This window comes from Eleutherodactylus coqui, chromosome 5 (genome assembly GCF_035609145.1).
Source record: "Eleutherodactylus coqui strain aEleCoq1 chromosome 5, aEleCoq1.hap1, whole genome shotgun sequence".
Taxonomy (NCBI): domain Eukaryota; kingdom Metazoa; phylum Chordata; class Amphibia; order Anura; family Eleutherodactylidae; genus Eleutherodactylus; species Eleutherodactylus coqui.
Genome location: NC_089841.1, coordinates 196420816 through 196441796, shown reverse-complemented (window position 1 = coordinate 196441796; position 20981 = coordinate 196420816). Strand labels below are relative to the sequence as shown.

General features: G+C 48.5%; 1 protein-coding gene across 1 annotated transcript in view; it reads left to right on the top strand.

Moving 5' to 3' along the window:
• Nucleotides 1–615: 615 nt before the first annotated feature.
• LOC136627037 (dehydrogenase/reductase SDR family member 4-like) overlaps nucleotides 616–20981 on the top strand; it is a 46620-nt gene continuing 26254 nt past the window's right edge. Inside the window, exons 1-6 of the mRNA XM_066601988.1 lie at nucleotides 616–732; nucleotides 1869–2032; nucleotides 3433–3610; nucleotides 5787–5888; nucleotides 8297–8367; nucleotides 16811–16862. Of these exons, the coding sequence (XP_066458085.1) occupies nucleotides 724–732; nucleotides 1869–2032; nucleotides 3433–3610; nucleotides 5787–5888; nucleotides 8297–8367; nucleotides 16811–16862 (576 nt within the window). The 5' untranslated portion in view covers nucleotides 616–723. The remainder of the gene's footprint in view (nucleotides 733–1868; nucleotides 2033–3432; nucleotides 3611–5786; nucleotides 5889–8296; nucleotides 8368–16810; nucleotides 16863–20981) is intronic.

The following is a 20981-nucleotide window of genomic DNA, read 5'->3' as shown; positions in this document are numbered from 1 at the left end:
GTGTTACCGTCCGGGCTCACAGCCTGAATCATCTGCTGTCCTCTTGCATGCGGAATCCAACCCGTTCGCATGAGCCCGGTCTTGCACGGGATGTTCTGTCGGGGGCAGATACCTAACAGATCATCCCAACGATTATTGGTCCGCTGCTTTTACACAGGAACAATCATTGCTAGTGAATAGAGGCGGAGCGGGCCGGGGATCATTCCTGCCGGCCTCCATTCCCAGTAACAGGCAGTCGTCCACAAGTGAACGACTGCCTGTTTACATGGAACAATCCAACGTTCAGTTTTTTGCATGCAGAAACTGAATGGGGAACAACATCTTGTTCGTTGTTCAGTCGGTGCATGCATCTACACTGAACAATATTTCAGATTCTCAATAGGTCGCGGAAATCTGAATAAGTGTTCCGTGTAAAAGCACCTTTTTATTCAGTAGTTATATTGCATGCAATTAAATGGACGGGCTTTTTTGCAGGTTTCTTTGCTGAGATTTTGTAGTTCATAATAAAACCATCTGTTAATGGCACCGTGACCTGATCAGGTGCTTGAGGACTGGCAGGTATAAAGGCTGTTTTATTGTTTTGTTGACACTTGGCTGGATTCTAAAGGAAAGCTGTATATTTGTCCTCTTTCCATTGTATCCATTCCTGACTTTGCCTAAGCATGTGCATTACCCGCCAAGCACTGTATTAGAACAAACCAGAACCCATCAGCATTTGTCGCCATGTATCAGGTAAGTTTATTTTTCTCGTATAGTTACGAATCTCAGCTTTACTGTGAGCCTGCTGATGCAAAATGAAAAGAGTTTAGCCAGTAGAGTAAAATGTGATTGTTCTCTGTGAGACAAACCAAGTAATCTTATAGATATGATACCTTTTAATGGCTAACAAAATACATGATGTTATAGCGAGCTTTCAAACCTTCTTGGAGCTCTTCTTCAGGCATAATGGAACAAATTTTATATGTAGAGGGGACAAAAGAATTTTGTTTCTTTCTGCTAAAGGATCATGCTGGACATTTTTCTCTCCAGGGCAGAGATTTTCCTTTGGGGCCAGATATTTATCTTGTAGTGAGAAGACCTATCCCGACTGTCACTCATCAAACCTTGTGCATTTGGATAATGCTACAAATATTTAACTTACATGGGCTACATATAACATCAAAGTTTTCAATTTCATTTTTGTTTCTTGCATAATAAAATGATCAAGACATACTCAAGTCAGAAAGATTGACTGATCTGTTTATCAGTGTTATTTACTGTTTTGCTCATCCCTCCCTCCCTGATATTTATAGTTCACCATGTCTGTACCATCCCATGTGATCATGTGTATGTTGTAATATAAATATGAACTAGACTTGCTCCCAAGTAGGTTTGAAAGCTTGCAATAACATCATGTATTTTTGTTAGACATTAAAAGTAGAGATGAGCGAGCGTACTCGGAAAAGCACTACTCGCTCGATTAATTTGCTTTATCCGAGTATCACTGTGCTCGTCCCTGAAGATTCGAGTGCCGCTGCGGCTAACAGGTGAGTCGCAGCGGGGAGCAGGGGAGAGCGGGCGGGAGAGAGGGAGAGAAAGATCTTACCTCCGTTCCTCCCCGCTCTCCCCTGCAGCTCCCCGCTCCGTGCCGGCACCCGAATCTTCAGGGATGAGCACAGCGATACTCGGATAAAGCAAATTACTCGAGCGAGTAGTGCTTTTCCGAGTACGCTCGCTCATCTCTAATTAAAAGGTATCATATCTACAAGATTACTTGGTTTCTCTTACTGAGAACAATCACACTTTGATGCAAATACCAGTATTGCAGCCGCTATATGATGCTCTTTGCTTGGGTTATTATTCACACTCCTCTTCTTCTTCTCCTGTAGGTGCGCAGTCCACTATTCTCTCCCATGTTTCGCTTGTCACTCCGGCGTTTGCTGTCCTTCTCACCCACCAGCGGAGGATCTTACACAATGCAGAGTGTAAGGGGACTGCAGACTCCCGGGAAACTGGAAGGCAAAGTGGCTCTGGTGACGGCGTCGACAGATGGGTAATTTATCTGTTTGGCACGACACTTTTTATTCAGTTTAAGGGTATTTTTACACAGGAACAGTCATTGCTAGTGAACGGAGACGGAGCGGGCCGGGGATCGTTCCGCCTCCATTCACATTAAGCAAGCAGTTGTTCATAAGTGAACGACTGCCTGTTTACACGGAATGATACATTGTTCAGTGTTCTGCATTCAGAAGCTGAACAAGGTCTCGTTTGTCGTCCAGTCGGTGCACGCGTTTACACTAAGCGATAATCATTAAGATTATCACTGGATCGCAGGAATCCGAATGCTAAGCGTAAAAGCACCTTGAAATATCTAGTTGTTCATCTATCGTTTACATTTAGAATAGTTAAAGAGTTAATGGAGGTGGCATTGAACGTGCCCGCTGGCCTGGAGCAGGAGGAGCGTTGCGTCTCATCACCTGAATGTCAGGCTGCCTTCAGATGGAAGTGTCATGTTCTTCTGGATATTGTCTCCTCCTACTTACTGATGCACTATGCACAATCTATGAAGATGAATGAGGTAGAAAGTGACGAGTGCCCTGAGCACATTTCTGACTCGCCGGCTCGGGACGTTGTCTTCCCTGTTTAGGCCTTTTTTTTTTTTGTTAACAACGAAGCTGAAAATCTTTACTGCGGCGACGATGCCTAGTAAAATATGGCCCCATATCGACCTAAAAAATGACATTCCAACAATGTTCCGGGTTTGCGGTTATGTGGTTTCACACACAGAAGTGACAGTTTGATGTGTGGGTATTAGAATTGCAGTGAATTTGCATATCGTTAAAAAGCTATAAGGGCCCGTTCATACGGGTGTATTTTCTGTCCCCACTCATTCTGTATTTTTTACTATCTGATTATTGAAGTATATTGCTGTATTCAGTTATGTGTTTTCTTAAGTGCATATTTTACATGTGTAAAAAACATAACCCCCCCCCTTCCCCCTCCTTGTTATATTTTGGTTTGTATTGCCTTCTTGAGGTTTTCTTTCCGTGCATTAAAAATGCAGTGGATACGGATGCAATAAATATGAGCATAAAAAATGCACATACATACACAGTGAAAACGGTGCATTTTCTATAGACCAAAACTGGGTACGCCCGTGTGATGATGCATTGGTTATACATGGGGATCGATGACGCATCAAATCCAATGTAGGCAGGCTGTAGACTGCAAGCAGATTTGCTAGCATTATTTCGTTATACGGATTAGTCTGTAGCCCTTCTGGCCAGAAAGCTGGATATATACGACAGATAAAAGTTGGCCAATGATCTTATATGTATGGGGAGCTATTTGGAGTAACAGAGGTTGGTCATGTTGAATCCCCCTTAGTTGCATGCTATGAGATTAATTTGGACTGTTTGTATAAAGCGTTATAACGTTAAAGTGCCTTTACAGAATCGGCTTGGCTATTGCACGACGACTTGCTCAGGATGGTGCTAAGGTTCTTGTCAGTAGCCGAAAGCAACAAAATGTGGACAAGGCTGTTCAAGAACTGAAAATGGAAGGTCTGGATGTAGAAGGGACAGTCTGCCACGTGGGGAAAAATGAAGACCGAGTAAAACTAGTGAACATCGTAAGTGTGTAATGCATTTCTTCTGAAAGAACTCAGATGGGGCGGCCATTTTCTGAGGCATTTTCCCTATAAGACTTCAAAAAATTCCCCATTGACATAGCAAAAGTTATTTGTACATAGGATGAAAAAAAGTCATACGTCCCTCTACCGTAGTTCAAGCTATTCTGCAGTGTTCCTCAGGGGTGAGGCGATACAACATCTATGGGTTAGTTGCTAACTGTCCTGATTAAAGAGTAAAAAATAATTACTTTTCTGTTCACATCCCTTTGAAAGAAATGTAATGAATTCTCTCCTGGAGAAGAGTGCTGCATAGTTCCATCACTCTTGCTGTAGGAGAACCTTGTCCATGCTGATGGAGAGACCTTCATTGTGCTCGGCATTGTGGATGAAGCTTAAAGGCGCTATCTAGGCAGCGTCCGCCGTCAGACATCGGGATCAGAGTGGAAGCCACTGCTCCGACCTGTGTAGTGGCCAGCACTCTTAATTGATGGGAAATGGACTTGAAATTGCAGGCTGGGCTCCCATTGATTTCAGTGAGATTTTCTTCTACTAATACAAGCGTTAACCGCTACACAGGGGTTGGAGCAGCGCTTCCGCTCCCACCCTGGTATATCTTGGCAGGCGCTACCTGGATAACCCCTTTAGTGTGAAATTTTTTGCAAACCCTGAAAAGGGGCTGCAGCTTTTTGAGAAAAGGGTGGGGTTTATTGCAACATCTTGCCAGCCAGTATTTTGGTCCGAAATCTGTCTGGAAAACCAAGCCAACTAATAGGTAGTATAGAGTTAGAATAGACAGTCTAAAGATATGCCAAACTTATCATCCAGCAGTCAATGTATTAAATCGGAAAGAATCTCGCAGGGGTTTTTGCAACAGTGGAGATGATGAAATATGAGAAACCCTAAGGCCCCCCCATCCACGGCCGTGACGGATTATCACTAGCGATATTCCCCTGCAGGAGATGAGGGGGACGAGCTGTCAGGTCTCTGCTGTGAGCCTATCTGACAGATAGGCTCACCGTGGAGACCCGCGGCATGCCACTATTGGAATCTAGCGAGCGGAGAATCGCTAAGATTCTCCGCTCATGGACATCGGGGCTGCGGTTTCCATAGCAACACTATGGAAAGCGTTCACTTTGTTACCCGCAGCCGGATTATCACCGCGGGTAACGCAATGAACTATTGCCCATGGACAGGCAGCCTTATGCTCATCCCTTTCTGGTATTTCTCTAAGTGCTATTAATTACATCATGTCTGTGCCCTCTCATCCTGTTTTGGAATTCATTTCAAGTGCAAATTAATCACACCATGTTTGTGCCCTCGCATATGATCATTTGATGTGTTTTATATAAATACATCTGTAGATCTGTTCCATTTGGCCTGGGGAAGAACCCTGAGTAGGTTCAAAGGTTCGCTAGAATATCATGTCTTTGTTAACCATTAAAAGGTATCTACAAGATGACTTGGTTTCTCTTACTGAGGACAATCACACTTTGCTCCACTGGCTAACACTGTGCTAAACTATTTTCATTGTGATAAATCTGACAGATTTTAAGACTAAGTTTGCGATGTCTATTAGACGGTATTATATAATCTGCCCAGTGTTTGTGTGGTCTGAAAAGTCATTTATATTCTCATCATGCACACCTATGATCCTATTCGACTTGATGGCAGCTGCCTGGCACTAATTGCTACAGTTTATTTTGCCATCCACTTTTTGTCTTCTGGCAACAAATAAAAGGCAATGTCTCATGAAGACAAGCCCTGTCCGTCTACCCCATTAGGGCCCATGGATGTCATGGGGAAGGGTGGTCTCCCACTTGAGACCCCCTCTATGAGCCACAATGGAAAGCTGTTCTGTATGAAGCTTTGCTGTTCAGGTGGTATGAGCCATCTAGTACACTGATGGCCATTCGCCTGAATGGACTCATTACTACATCTCCTCTGCAGTCAATGCCTGCCGGACATCCACCTGCCCTGGTAAATGAGTTTTGTCTCAAGCGCCCGGAGCATGGCCTGTGGTGATTAGCTGATCACCCCAACATCTTTTGAAATCGGTTGTCTCTCATGAGACAACACCTTTAACCCGTTAATAGAGTATTAATATATTTGCTATCAGATGTAACCTCCAGCCCATGTTGATTACACAGTAAACTCTTTTCATGCATCCATTTTCCAGGCTGTACAGAAATTTGGGGGAGTTGATATCCTTGTTTCCAATGCTGCTGTTAACCCCTTTGTGGGGAACATATTGGACTCTACAGAGGAAGTGTGGGAAAAGGTAAGACTGGTTAAAAAAGCACTTCATGTATTACGATGCCATCACTGCTTATAATTCTCTGTAATACCTCATCAGTATACACAATGTATTCCTTGCTGGTCAGTGTTATATACAGTCCTTGTCTGGAGGTCAGTGCAAAGTCCTTGGAAATTGCTGGATACGTTTCCTATTCAGTGGAATGGAAAAATAATCTACTCTACAGTTGTTGCAGTGCTGACCAAAGTCCCAATAAGTTATCCAGTTAAGGCCCATCTACACGCAAAGACAAACGATTGAATGATTGACATTTTGCATAAAGTGTTAATGGACATTAATGTCCATAAACACTTTATTAGCTTCATTAGTGTGTAAAAGGGCCTCCGGGAGCTGTTTGCAAAGCACAGCATGTGGTCTGAGCTCTGCACACAGCTCCTTTTGTTCTCGCTTGGGCTGTCGGCAGAATACAATGTAATCTCTGATTCCCATACAGAACAGTGTATGGTCCCTGTTATCTACCTCCGTCTGAACAATGGATTTTAAGCTTGCCCTAAAACTCTCTTCGAGCCGAATAGCTAACGATGGCAGCGTTTACACGCAATGATTATCGCTCATATGCCTTTGATTGAACGAATTTTGAGTGCTAATTGATGCGTGTAAATGGACCTTTAGGCTTTGGCTACATGGTGACATTTTGTTGTGATAAAATCATGGCATTTCTACAAACTTCATGTTTCCTTAGGGGATAAATACTTGAAAAAGTACTTGAATTAGGGCTTTTACCCACTAGCATTTTCTTAATGCTGTGATATCGCTGCGTGTTTTTTTTTTTTTTACTGCAAATGTCAATGGGACTTTCTAATGTTAACATCGCATTGCACAAAAATCGCAGAAGTGCAAACTTGCGATTTTTGTGCGATGCGATTTTACCATTGGAAAGTCCCATTGACACTTGCAGTAAAAGAACGCTGCGATATCGCAGTGTTAAAAAAACATGCTGGTGGGTAAAAGCTCTTAGTCTAAGCTGCAATTCCAGACATAGTCACTACAGTGGTGCTACTTTAGAAAAATGGCAGACCTTTTAGGTGTTCTTGTATCTTGTCACCACCGGAAGTGTGGGTGGTGACAAGATAGTTGGTGCTTGACAGGGGGGGGGGGGGGGTGACGCTCCCTGTTCCTGATAGGCTGTAAGTTATCAGCTTCACAACAGGTCCTGGCACTCAGCACAGACCGGCTGTGACTGTAGGTGCCAGCGGCAGCAGCCTCTGCACAGCATTGCTGCACTGGCTGTGGGCTTCCTTTGCCGGGGTGCTGTCACTGTCGATGGCTGCAGTGTTCCCGGAGGCGGCCTTCCCTCAGCAGCGCTGCTGTGCCTGCGGCCTCCCCTTACCGTGCCCGCTGTCACTGTCCCCAGCGGCACTCTCCCTGGCCACGTTGGCAGCTGCGGCCTCCCGTCTGCAGCGCTGCCCTCTCCTATCCGGGGCTGCTGTCACTATTCCCGGCTGCGGGGTCACAGACAGATCTTATATAGATATAGCGGTCATCTACCGTAAAAAATTGTATAGTATAAAAAATTTGAGCTGTCTTGCCTTCCCACATTATAGTAGAGTCCACAGTCTCCTGTCATTGGACACTGAGGTAGGTATGGAGCAGGCTCATGACCCAAGCCTGCTCCATACTCCGTGGGTGCTGGGGGTAACAGCTGACACCTGTCCACAGTGCCCACAATCAAAGTTTGCTGTGATCACATTCATTTACCCTATATGTGGCAGCTAGACTCCCCTTGCTATCCAGCGTAATAGTACGAATACAGCAGATAAAGCAATAATCTGATAGATCTTAAGAACGATGAGGGATTGTAAAGTAGGCATGAGGAGCCATAAGCGGTGGCACTTGCGAGCACATGGGGAATGGAAAGAGAGGGTTGCGGGGAAGGTAGAAAGAGTAAATGGGATCACCGACCTTTGTGTAGGGCAAGGGGAGGAATGTGAAGGGGAGTGTCAAGAAGCTGGAGATGGTAAAGGTAAAAAAAAGGTGGGTGGACCTAACCTAGGGGGGAAAGGAAAGGTGACCCAGGCTGGGGGAGATCTGTCAATCCGAGGGAAAAGCTTGCCTTAAAACTAATGCCTGAGAGGAGAGAGAAGGCGTATGGCCTACTGTCAGCATGATCATCACTGGGCGGCAAGCGAGACCCGACTAGCCTTGGGAGCTGGGTGGCAGGCAAGCTCTGGCTACTCCCAGGAGAAACATTATTCCAAAGGCACACTGTGTATGAGTCTTTCGTTTCCAGTAATGTTTGCCCAGTAGGGTCTCTGGGATAGAAGTCTAAGAGAGCCCGGGTACGTAGCAGGTCCCTTCCCCTAACAGTAGTTGCACAGGTCTTTAGTGATATATCACTCACATAGTCACTCTGCTAACTATTCTTTTCTCAGATTCTGGACGTTAATATTAAAGCAACATTCCTGTTGGTGAAGCTTGTGGTGCCCAAAATGCAGGAAAGAGGGTGAGGATTTGGGGGTATGAAGTGGGCTTTTCTTTAAAAGTGTGATCTGTTTAGCACAATCTACATTTGTTGTACTACGACTTAACATTACTGAAGTGAATAAGAAACTACAAACTATGTGTACAGTTCACAATCTATAGACGTGTATAACATATATTGCACTGTATATCTTAAGTTTGGTATTTACAAAATCTGTGTTCATCCCAGCATAGGCCTAACGATAGGGGGTATAGAAGAAACAATGTCAGCCGGCACGGGCTATACAAATAACAAGTCCCTCCCTTCCCACATTGACCCAGGCTCTTTAAGTTACCCCTCTAAATTACATAGTGAATAGAGATGAGCGAACGCGTTCGTCCGAGCTTGATATTCGTGCGAATATTAGGGTGTTCGGGATGTTCGTTATTCGTAACGAACACCATGCGGTGTTCTGGTTACTTTCACTTCCTTCCCTGAGACGTTAGCGCGCTTTTCTGGCCAATTGAAAGACAGGGAAGGCATTACAACTACCCCCTGCAACGTTTAAGCCCTATACCACCCCCCTGCTGTGAGTGGCTGGCGAGATCAGGTGTTCGCCTAATATAAAAGTCGGCCCCTCCCGCGGCTCGCCTCAGATGCCTGGTGAGTTAGATGAGGGACAGTGCTGTTTATACCGGAGCTGCTGTAGGGAAAGAATTGGTAGTTAGTGTAGGCTTCAAGACCCCCCAAAGGTCCTTATTAGGGCCACTGATAGCTGTGTGTTGGCTGCTGTTAGCAGTGGCATTTTTTTTTTCTCAAAATCGGCTCTGCAGAGCGTTGCACCTGGCATTAGGGACAGAAGTGCTGCATAGGCAGGGAGAGTGTTAGGAGTGAGTGTAGCCTTCAAGAACCTCAACGGTCCTTTCTAGGGCCATATTTATCCGTGTGCAGTACTGTCCAGGCTGCTGTTAGCTGTGCTGCAATTTTTTTGGGCTTCTCAAAATCGCCTCTGCAGAGCATTCCACCCTCCATTGATACTGCAGGGAAAGAATTGTATAGGCAGGGCCACAACACAGTTATTATTCATAGAATATACGCAGTGCTGCCTTTTGGTGGAAAAACAAGTGAAAACAAATCTATTTGTCCGGCCTCTGTCCGTCCTTACGGGCGGTGGACACGTGTGAGCTGCGTGAAAAACATTGCTAAATCATACGCACCCAGCTACGCTTTACTGCTGGCTTCGCCATTTGCTTTCCTTAATTGGGAAAAAAAATACCTGCTCTGCCAGAGTTATAATAACTCTGCTACCCTCACGTTCTGTGACACATTAGCAGGGACACAGCACAGTTATTAAACTTCTCATGTTCATTGAATATACGCAGTGCTGCCTTTTGGTGGAAAAACAAGTGAAAACAAATCTATTTGTCCAGCCTCTGTCCGTCCTTACGGGCGGTGGACACGTGTGAGCTGCGTGAAAAACATTGCTAAATCATACGCACCCAGCTACGCTTTACTGCTGGCTTCGCCATTTGCTTTCCTTAATTGGGAAAAAAAATACCTGCTCTGCCAGAGTTATAATAACTCTGCTACCCTCACGTTCTGTGACACATTAGCAGGGACACAGCACAGTTATTAAACTTCTCATGTTCATTGAATATACGCAGTGCTGCCTTTTGGTGGAAAAACAAGTGAAAACAAATCTATTTGTCCAGCCTCTGTCCGTCCTTACGGGCGGTGGACACGTGTGAGCTGCGTGAAAAACATTGCTAAATCATACGCACCCAGCTACGCTTTACTGCTGGCTTCGCCATTTGCTTTCCTTAATTGGGAAAAAAAATACCTGCTCTGCCAGAGTTATAATAACTCTGCTACCCTCACGTTCTGTGACACATTAGCAGGGACACAGCACAGTTATTAAACTTAGATTATTCATTCACTAGAGGCAGTGGGGCCTTTCGTTTTCCAAAAAGGGAAAAAATTATATTTGGCCTGCAGTCTTGCGCCAATTTATTTCCTGCCTGTGAAATCAAATCACTGGTAATACAGCATGCTGAGGGGTAGGGGTAGGCCTAGAGGACGTGGACGCGGCCGAGGACGCGGAGGGCCAAGTCAGGGTGTGGGCACAGGCCGAGCTCCTGATCCCGGTGTGTCGCAGCCGACTGCTGCGCGATTAGGAGAGAGGCACGTTTCTGGCGTCCCCACATTCATCGCCCAATTAATGGGTCCACGCGGGAGACGGTTATTAGAAAATGAGCAGTGTGAGCAGGTCCTGTCCTGGATGGCAGAAAGTGCTTCGAGCAACCTATCGTCAACACGCAGTTCTGCGCCGTCCACTGCTGCAAATCCGAATCCTCTGTCTGCTGCTCCTCCTTCCTCCCAGCCTCCTCACTCCACTACAATGACACCTGCTCAGGAGCGGGAACACTCCCAGGAACTGTTCTCGGGCCCCTGCTTAGATTGGGCAGCAGCGGTTCCTCTCCCACCAGAGGAGTTTATCGTCACTGATGCCCAACCATTCGAAAGTTCCCGGGGTCCGAGGGAAGAGGCTGGGGACTTCCGCCAACTGTCTCAACAACTTTCTGTGGGTGAGGAGGACGATGACGATCAGACACAGTTGTCTTGCAGTGAGGTAGTAGTAAGGGCAGTAAGTCCAAGGGAGCAGCGCACAGAGGATTCGGAGGAAGAGCAGCAGGACGATGAGGTGACTGACCCCACCTGGTGTGCAACGCTTACTCAGGAGGACAGGTCTTCAGAGGGGGAGTCAGGGGCATCAGCAGGGCAGGTTGCAAGAGGCAGTGCGGTGGCCAGGGCCAGGGGTAGAGGCAGGGCCAGACCGAATAATCCACCAAGTGTTTCCCAAAGCGCCCCCTCGCGCCATGCCACCCTGCAGAGGCCGAGGTGCTCTAAGGTCTGGCAGTTTTTCACAGAGACGCCTGACGACCGACGAACAGTGGTGTGCAACCTTTGTTGCGCAAAGCTCAGCCGGGGAGCCAACACCAACAGCCTCACCACCACCACCATGCGCAGACATATGATGGCCAAGCACCCCACAAGGTGGGACGAAGGCCGTTCACCGCCTCCGGTTTGCACCCCTGCCTCTCCCCCTGTGCCCCAACCTGCCACTGAGATGCAACCCCCCTCTCAGGACACAGGCACTACCGCCTCATGGCCTGCACCCACACCCTCATCTCCGCTGTCCTCGGCCCCATCCAGCAGTGTAGTTCAGCGCACCGTTCAGCCGTCGCTTGCGCAAGTGTTCGAGCGCAAGCGCAAGTACACCGCCACGCACCCGCACGCTCAAACGTTAACCGTCCACATAGCAAAATTCATCAGCCTTGAGATGCTGCCGTATAGGGTTGTGGAAACTGAGTCCTTCAAAAGTATCATGGAGGCGGCGGCCCCGCGCTACTCAGTTCCCAGTCGCCACTACTTTTCCCGATGTGCCGTCCCAGCCCTGCACGACCACGTCTCCCGCAACATTGTGCGCGCCCTCACCAACGCGGTTACTGCCACGGTCCACTTAACTACGGACACGTGGACAAGCACAGGCGGGCAGGGCCACTACATCTCCCTGACGGCACATTGGGTGAATTTAGTGGAGGCTGGGACAGAGTCAGAGCCTGGGACCGCTCACGTCCTACCCACCCCCAGAATTGCGGGCCCCAGCTCGGTGCTGGTATCTGCGGAGGTGTATGCTTCCTCCACTAAAGCACCCTCCTCCTCCTCCTCTGTCTCGCAATCAAGATGTGTTAGCAGCAGCATGTCGCCAGCAGTCGGTGTCGCGCGGTGTGGCAGCACAGCGGTGGGCAAGCGTCAGCAGGCCGTGCTGAAACTACTCAGCTTAGGCGATAAGAGGCACACGGCCCACGAACTGCTGCAGGGTCTGACAGAGCAGACCGACCGCTGGCTTGCGCCGCTGAGCCTCCAACCGGGCATGGTCGTGTGTGACAACGGGCGTAACCTGGTGGCGGCTCTGCAGCTCGGCAGCCTCACGCACGTGCCATGCCTGGCCCACGTCTTTAATTTGGTGGTTCAGCGGTTTCTGAAAAGCTACCCACGCTTGTCAGACCTGCTCGTAAAGGCGCGCCGCCTCTGCGCACATTTCCGCAAGTCCCACACGGACGCTGCCACCCTGCGCACCCTGCAACATCACTTTAAGCTGCCAGTGCACCGACTGCTGTGCGACGTGCCCACACGGTGGAACTCTACGCTCCACATGTTGGCCAGGCTCTATGAACAACGTAGAGCTATAGTCGAATACCAACTCCAACATGGGCGGCGCAGTGGGAGTCAGCCTCCTCAATTCCTTTCAGAAGAGTGGGCCTGGTTGGCAGACATCTGCCATGTCCTTGGTAATTTTGAGGAGTCTACCCAGGTGGTGAGCGGCGATGCTACAATCATTAGCGTCACCATTCCTCTGCTATGCATCTTGAGAAATTCCCTGCAAACCATAAAGGCAGCTGCTTTGCGCTCGGAAACGGGGGCGGGGGAAGACAGTATGCCGCTGGATAGTCAGGGCACCCTCCTGTCTATTTCTCAGCGCGTACAGGAGGAGGAGGAGGAGCATGAGGAGGATGAGGAGGAGGGGGAAGAGACAGCTTGGGCCGCTGCTGACGGTACACCGGCTGATTGCCTGTCATCCTTTCAGCGTGTATGGCCTGAGGAGGAGGAGGAGGAGGAGGAGGAGGAGGATCCTGAAAGTGATCTTCCTAGTGAGGACAGCCATGTGTTGCGTACTGGTACCCTGGCACACATGGCTGACTTCATGTTAGGATGCCTTTCTCGTGACCCTCGCGTTGCACGCATTCTGGCCACGACGGATTACTGGGTGTACACACTGCTCGATCCACGGTATAAGGAGAACCTGCCCACTCTGATTCCCGAAGAGGAAAGGGGTTCGAGAGTGTTGCTATACCACAGGACCCTTGCGGACAAGCTGATGGTAAAATTCCCAGCCGACAGCGCTAGTGGCAGAAGGCGCAGTACCGAGGGCAAGGTAGCAGGGGATGTGCGTAGATCGAGCAGCATGTACATCCCAGGCAGTGCAACAGTCTTTAAGGGCCTGGCCAGCTTTATGGCTCCCCACCAAGACTGTGTCACCGCTCCCCAGTCACGGCTGAGTCGGCGGGAGCACTGTAAAAGGATGGTGAGGGAGTACGTAGCGGATCGCACGACCATCCTTGGTGACGCCTCTGCCCCCTACAACTACTGGGTGTCGAAGCTGGACACGTGGCCTGAACTAGCCCTGTATGCCCTTGAGGTGCTTGCTTGTCCTGCGGCTAGCGTCTTGTCGGAAAGGGTGTTTAGTGCGGCTGGGGGAATCATCACAGATAAGCGTAGCCGCTTGTCAACCGACAGTGCCGACAGGCTAACACTCATCAAGATGAACAAAGGCTGGATTTCCCCAGACTTCTGTTCTCCACCAGCGGACAGCAGCAATACGTAAGCAATACGTAGGCTGCACCCACGGATGGATGCTACGTTCTCTCTCACCATCCAAAACGGGGACATTTCTGCTTCATCAATCTGTGTCTAATATTCCTCCTCCTCCTCCTCCTGCTCCTCCTCCTGAAACCTCACGTAATCACGCTGAACGGGCAATTTTTCTTAGGGCCACAAGGCTCACTCAAATAATTTTTCAGAACAATTTTTATAAGTTTCAATTAGCTTAAAAGCGTTGGAACTTTAACTTGAACCAATTTTTCGTTACACTGGGCTGCCTCCAGGCCTAGTTACCACTTAAGCCACATTAACCAAAGCGATTCACCTGCCATCTTGGTTGGGCATGGCCAATTTTTACTGAGGTACATTAGTACTGTTGGTACACCAATTTTTTGGGGCCCTCACCTACAGTGTAATCATAGTAATTTCTATGTTCTTCGCCTGCACTCATGGTACAGAAAGGTGTGTGGGGTTGGCCTACACTTTAGCTACATAAATGTCACTTGTGCCTTGGCTATACTAAGGCTACTGAAATGGAACTAAGACTGCGCTCCCGCTATACTGCTGCTTCGGAATTGTTACTGGGGCCTGTCTTGAGTGCTACTATTGCTTACATGGAACGAAGACTGCGCTCCCGCTATACTGCTGCTTCGGAATTGTTACTGGGGCCTGTCTTGAGTGCTACTATTGCTTACATGGAACTAAGACTGCGCTCCCGCTATACTGCTGCTTCGGAATTGTTACTGGGGCCTGTCTTGAGTGCTACTATTGCTTACATGGAACGAAGACTGCGCTCCCGCTATACTGCTGCTTCAGAATTGTTACTGGGGCCTGTCTTGAGTGCTACTATTGCTTACATGGAACGAAGACTGCGCTCCCGCTATACTGCTGCTTCAGAATTGTTACTGGGGCCTGTCTTGAGTGCTACTATTGCTTACATGGAACGAAGACTGCGCTCCCGCTATACTGCTGCTTCAGAATTGTTACTGGGGCCTGTCTTGAGTGCTACTATTGCTGACATGGAACGGACACGTGGAGAGGACACGTAGTGCCTCAAAAACATCCCCCTCCTCCTCCAACAGGGAAAACATTGTTGGCAAATGCCTTTGCATTGGTTCGTCTGGTGGCAGTCCAAGAATTTCACCTTTACCGACACTACAAGAGAGCCCCCCCACCATCCCCCCGCCACGGCCTACTTAATCCTGGCCACATTCCGAAAACCAACAAAATACAACCGTGCTACTAGGTCCGCAGTCACCACCACATTACCACCAACGCGGTTACTGTTAAGGTGCATATAACCACGGACACGTGGAGAGGACACGTAGTGCCTCAAAAACATCCCCCTCCTCCTCCAACAGGGAAAACATTGTTGGCAAATGCCTTTGCATTGGTTCGTCTGGTGGCAGTCCAAGAATTTCACCTTTACCGACACTACAAGAGAGCCCCCCCACCATCCCCCCGCCACGGCCTACTTAATCCTGGCCACATTCCGAAAACCAACAAAATACAACCGTGCTACTAGGTCCGCAGTCACCACCACATTACCACCAACGCGGTTACTGTTAAGGTGCATATAACCACGGACACGTGGAGAGGACACGTAGTGCCTCAAAAACATCCCCCTCCTCCTCCAACAGGGAAAACATTGTTGGCAAATGCCTTTGCATTGGTTCGTCTGGTGGCAGTCCAAGAATTTCACCTTTACCGACACTACAAGAGAGCCCCCCCACCATCCCCCCGCCACGGCCTACTTAATCCTGGCCACATTCCGAAAACCAACAAAATACAACCGTGCTACTAGGTCCGCAGTCACCACCACATTACCACCAACGCGGTTACTGTTAAGGTGCATATAACCACGGACACGTGGAGAGGACACGTAGTGCCTCAAAAACATCCCCCTCCTCCTCCAACAGGGAAAACATTGTTGGCAAATGCCTTTGCATTGGTTCGTCTGGTGGCAGTCCAAGAATTTCACCTTTACCGACACTACAAGAGAGCCCCCCCACCATCCCCCCGCCACGGCCTACTTAATCCTGGCCACATTCCGAAAACCAACAAAATACAACCGTGCTACTAGGTCCGCAGTCACCACCACATTACCACCAACGCGGTTACTGTTAAGGTGCATATTACCAGTCTGACTGGGGCATGCAGACACCTTGACAGAATGAATAGTGTGTGGCACATAGGTTCCCCATTGCTATGCCCAGGTGTGCAGCTCCTGATGGCGGTGGCACAGGATTATATTTCTCATTGCTTCTGTACAGCATTGTGGGCTATCGCCCCGCCCCTATTAAAGAGGGTCGCTACCTAGCCGTGCCAACCCTGTGCAGTGTGTGCCTGCGGTCCCTCGTCGTGGCAGACGCACTTCTAAATAGACATGAGGGTGGTGTGGCATGAGGGCAGCTGAAGGCTGCGCAGGGACAGTTTGGTGTGCGCTGTGGGGGGGAGGGGGTGCGGTTGGGCAGCATGTAACCCAGGAGAAGTGTCAGTGGTGTGTCATGCAGGCAGTGATTGTGCTTTGTTGGAGGTAGTGTGGTGCTTAGCAAAGGTATGCCATGCTAATGAGGGCTTTTCAGAAGTAAAAGTTGTTGGGGGGGGGGGGGGCCCACTCTTGCCGCTATTGTGGCTTAATAGTGGGACCTGTGAACTTGAGATGCAGCCCAACATGTAGCCCCTCGCCTGCCCTATCCGTCACTGTGTCATTCCCATCACTTTCCTGAATTGCCCAGATTTTCACACATGAAAACCTTAGCGAGCATCGGCGAAATACAAAAATGTTCTGGTCGCCCATTGACTTCAATGGGGTTCGTTGTTCGAAACGAACCCTCGAGCATCACGGGAAGTTCGTTCCGAATAACGAACACCCGAACATTTTGGTGTTCGCTCATCTCTAATAGTGAAGGTTTAACCTCTACTATTCAACTAGTAGCATTATGGATGACTTGTTTGATATTTTTGTACTGCGTCAATAATTGCCTTCTACATCTCATCACTATTGCTCACCCGCAGGACTGTGTTCTTTCTGTTTTCACAGCGGTGGTAGTATTGTGATTGTCTCATCTGCAGTAGCTTTTTCCTCTCTTACAGTAAGTAAATATTTTAAATATTACTGCTTCTGAATTCTCGCATGCAATTTTTGATGCTTTTTTTTATTTCAAAACGCCAGACATGATAGATGAAAAGTCATTTCTTTAGTCTTCCCGTTTTCTTTGAATCCACTCCTGTCTTTAGGTTCAAAAAATACCACAAAAGCTGCATATGTGCCCCCAGCCTAGAGGTTAGAAGAAAGAAGCGAGTGGCAGCATAAATCAGTGCAAAAAGAATGAGTAGTTTTATTCCTCCATGCCAAAAATAATTAAAATGCTACGTTTCGAGCGCGCAGGGTCTTTGTCAATCTCCAGAAAATATCGCCTGTGTGAATATGACCAGATACCAATCACATTAAAACGACAAACGCTCAATCCAAGACAGCCCACCGAACTAACAGGTGCAACAAATACAATAAAATGACAAAACTGGGAAGGAGAGATTGAGTCTAAGGACCCTTACGAGTTGTTACGATCGTGTGGGCAACTAACCACGGGGCCCACACGATGGTGAACAAAGGAGGACTAGGTACGCACACAGGTATCTGGCAATCTGACCCTGTGCTACCGGGAGGTTGGCATGGCCCTACCTAAGCGGGGACATTGCACCGATAAGGGCAGCCCAGCAATCTTCTGATCTGGGCCCTAGCTGATCCTAGGAGCCACGCACCAGAACAGGACGCATTCACATGCCACATGACAGGGACTAAACAGGACACACAGAGCCAGAATATACAGCAGCCAAAATACAACCACTAGTAACAGATGAAAAGCTGAATATAAATACCAGGTATTAGTTGACGTTTTGTATAAGACGTGGAAGCTAGCAGGCCACTCCACGGCTCCTGGTTATACTGCTAGTCCCTACACTAACCAGGAGTCCAGCAGAACCGGACACAGTTCACACAGCAAGCTGCAACAGGACATTACACAGATCGCAGGTCACATAGCAAGCTAACACAAAACTGACAGAATTCAAACGCACAAACAGACATGAACCAGTAAGACACAGATCACACAGCAAGCTTGCAGCAGACAAGGATTCGTGACTGCTTACCCTAGACACTAGACACAGACACATCCATACAGTACAAGCCCAGTTGCAGACTGACCAGGAGCTGGGTTTATATGTGAGCCCAGACCCAGAAGATTGGCTAGCAGGAAGTACCACACCCAGCCAGCTCAATCAATTAACCCAGAGAGTGCTGTGCTGCTGGAAGCACAGTAGTGCAACATGTCTCAACAGCACACGTAACCCGAGTCCAACAAGATTTTAAAGGAAGCTGTGGCTCTCATAGCAATCCACGGCCTCCAAAGTTCGTAAGATCTGTTCCACTCCACGTCCTCCAACAACCCCTCCACCTCATATCTCATAAGCATATCAAGTTTCTCTGTCCAGATAATCCTTATTGGGAGGAAGTGGAGCGCCACAGACCAGGGACAGACATCCTTACTGCCAATATAACTAGTCGCAGTAACTCCGATTTGATCTTGGCTATAGCCCCAGGTAACATCAATAAATGGGCCATTTTAGCTGTTATGGACACCGCCCACCAGGTCATATTGTTATAGAGAAGCTCCACACTGCTCCAGAGATTTCTAACTGTTGGGCACTCCGACCATATACACAGCATTATCCTCGGACTGTCTTGACATCGCCAACACATAGGGGAGATCTGCGCATCGATTTGATGCAACCTCACCAGTGTCTGATACCAGCACGATAAAATCATAAAATTCTGTTCCTGTAGTCTACTAAATTTAGTGCTCTTCTTGCACAAGAGGAAAGCCCTCCTCCAATCTGATCCGGCACAGTCACTTCCCAATTCCCACTCCTATTGCCCCGTATAACCGGGGAGGTTGTCCTCCACCTCGCGTCCCAACAACAATTTGCTTATAAACGAGATCCCGTGCTCAACAGGGGATGACATACACAAAGCTTCGAAGTGCGTTACTGGCAAAGTGCGGCAGCCTCTGTGTGTCAAGGATTCAACATAACCCCTCACTTGAAAATGGCTCAGCCAAGCCCCTGAGGGAGGTCTAGAGTACCTGTAAAGATCCCTCAAGGGTTTTACCGTCGATTAGGTGACCACTAGAGATGAGCGAGCACCAAAATGCTCGGGTGCTCGTTATTCGGGACAAACTTTTCGCGATGCTCGAGGGTTCGTTTCGAGTAACGAACCCCATTGAAGTCAATGGGCGACCCGAGCATTTTTGTATTTCGCCGATGCTCGCTAAGGTTTCCTTGTGTGAAAATCTGGGCAATTCAAGAAAGTGATGGGAACGACACAGCAACGGATAGGGCAGGCGAGGGGCTACATGTTGGGCTGCATCTCAAGTTCACAGGTCCCACTATTAAGCCACAATAGCGGCAAGAGTGGGCCCCCCCCTTCCCAAAAACTTTTACTTCTGAAAAGCCCTCATTAGCATGGCATACCTTAGCTAAGCACCACACTACCTCCAACAAAGCACAATCACTGCCTGCATGACACTCCACTGCCACTTCTCCTGGGTTACATGCTGCCCAACCCCCCCTCCCCCCCACAGCGCACACCAAAGTGTCCCTGCGCAGCCTTCAGCTGCCCTCATGCCACACCTCCCTCATGTCTATTTAGAAGTGCGTCTGCCATGACGAGGAACCGCAGGCACACACTGCAGAGGGTTGGCACGGCTAGGCAGCGACCCTCTTTAAAAGGGGCGGGGCGATAGCCCACAATGCTGTACAGAAGCAATGAGAAATAGAATCCTGTGCCACCGCAATCAGGAGCTGCACACGTGGGCATAGCAATGGGGAACCTATGTGCCACACACTATTCATTCTGTCAAGGTGTCTGCATGCCCCAGTCAGACCGCGGTTTTTAATTCATAGACACAGGCAGGTACAACTCCCTATTGTGAAGTCCCTGTCGACCCACAGCATGGGTGGCTCCCTGGAACCCACCGGCGGTACATAAAAATATCCCATTGCATTGCCCAACACAGCTGAGGTAGTAATGTCGTGCTTAATGCAGGTGGGCTTCGGCCCACACTGCATGCCCCAGTCTGACTGGGGTTCTTTACAAGTGGAAACAGATGCATTTATAATTCCCTGTGGACCCACAGCATGGGTGGGTGCCAGGAAGCCACCGGCGGTACATAGAAATATCCCATTGCATTGCCCAACACAGCTGAGGTAGTAATGTCGTGCTTAATGCAGGTGGGCTTCGGCCCACACTGCATGCCCCAGTCAGACTGGGGTTCTTTACAAGTGGACACATGTAGTAAAAACTCCGTGTGCACCTACAGCATGGGTGGCTCCCTGGAACCCACCGGCGGTACATAGAAATATCCCATTGCATTGCCCAACACAGCTGAGGTAGTAATGTCGTGCTTAATGCAGGTGGGCTTCGGCCCACACTGCATGCCCCAGTCTGACTGGGGTTCTTTACAAGTGGAAACAGATGCATTTATAATTCCCTGTGGACCCACAGCATGGGTGGGTGCCAGGAAGCCACCGGCGGTACATAGAAATATCCCGTTGCATTGCCCAACACAGCTGAGGTAGTAATGTCGTGCTTAATGCAGGTGGGCTAAAAATTTATTTGATTACACTGTAGGCGAGGGCCCACAAAAATTGCTGTATCAACAGTACTAATGTACCTGAAAAAAATTGGCCATGGCCAACCAAGAGGGCAGGTGAAACCCATTAATCGCTTTGGTTAATGTAATGTGGCTTAAGTGGTAACTAGGCCTGGAGGCAGCCCAGTTTAACGAAAAATTGGTTCAAGTTAAAGTTCCAACGCTTTTCAGAGCATTGAAACATCTAAAAATTGTTTAGAAAAATTATGAGTGAGCCTTGTGGCCCTAAGAAAAATTGCCCGTTTAGTGTGATTACGTGAGGTTTCAGGAGGAGGAGCAGGAGGAGGAGGAATATTAGACACAGATTGATGAAGCAGAAATGTCCCCGTTTTGGATGGTGAGAGAGAACGTAGCTTCCATCCGTGGGTGCAGCCTACGTATTGCTTACGTATCGCTGCTGTCCGCTGGTGGAGAAGAGAAGTCTGGGGAAATCCAGGCTTTGTTCATCTTGATGAGTGTAAGCCTGTCGGCACTGTCGGTTGACAGGCGGGTACGCTTATC